The sequence below is a fragment of the Saprolegnia parasitica genome (assembly GCF_000151545.1).
Source record: "Saprolegnia parasitica CBS 223.65 unplaced genomic scaffold supercont2.12, whole genome shotgun sequence".
NCBI classification, from domain to species: domain Eukaryota; phylum Oomycota; class Saprolegniomycetes; order Saprolegniales; family Saprolegniaceae; genus Saprolegnia; species Saprolegnia parasitica.
Genome location: NW_012156406.1, coordinates 225318 through 226090, shown reverse-complemented (window position 1 = coordinate 226090; position 773 = coordinate 225318). Strand labels below are relative to the sequence as shown.

Sequence of the window (773 nt, the reverse complement as noted above, 5' to 3'; positions counted from 1 at the left end):
TGAAATCGCGCAATGTGCTCCTCAACACCAAGATGGACGCCAAGTTGACGGATTTCGGCGTCTCGCGCGAGACAGACGACGCGACCATGACCGCCGGCATTGGCACGTACCGCTGGATGGCGCCCGAAGTGCTCCAAGACGGCCACTACACCGAGTCGGCCGACGTGTTTTCGTTTGGCGTGATCCTTGCCGAGCTCAGCAACGAGATCGTGCCGTACTCGGACTTGCGAAATGTCAACGGCAACCCGTACACGGACACGGCGATCATGGCCAAGGTGATGAAGGGCGAGCTGCAGCCGACGCTGTCACCCGACTGTCCGCAGTGGTACGCCGAGCTGACGCAGCGGTGCTTGGCGCTCGCTGCCGACGACCGGCCGACGGCCATGCAAGTGTCGTTTACTATCAAGATGCAGCTGCGCCAGATGAAGTAGCTCGAGACACGACTTATATACATGCAATGACCCTAATAATCGATGTGCTCGAGTGTATCGACAATGCAGTCAATCGGGCCATGACCAGGATTAAAGCCGCGGCGCCATCCGTCTTCGCCCGGTGGGACCTCAAGATGAATGAAGACAAGACGGAAGAAACGCAGGTATTCCGGTCGACGCAGCTTGACGCGCCGACGCACGCGGCCTCTTTGGCGTGGCACACGACCAAGAAGCTCGGCAGCCTCCTCGACGACCCGGCCGATCTGCGCGCTCGGAAGCGACTGGCGACAACGGCGTTCAACAACATGTGGAAGATCTGGATGCGTCGAGGACTCATCTCGG

General features: G+C 59.8%; 1 protein-coding gene across 1 annotated transcript in view; it reads left to right on the top strand.

Moving 5' to 3' along the window:
• SPRG_19673 (TKL protein kinase) overlaps positions 1–431 on the top strand; it is a gene marked incomplete at both ends in the record, with an annotated part of 1775 nt that extends 1344 nt beyond the window's left edge. The window contains one exon of the mRNA XM_012343237.1: positions 33–431. Coding sequence (XP_012198627.1) covers positions 33–431 — 399 coding nt within the window. The remainder of the gene's footprint in view (positions 1–32) is intronic.
• Positions 432–773: the final 342 nt, after the last annotated feature.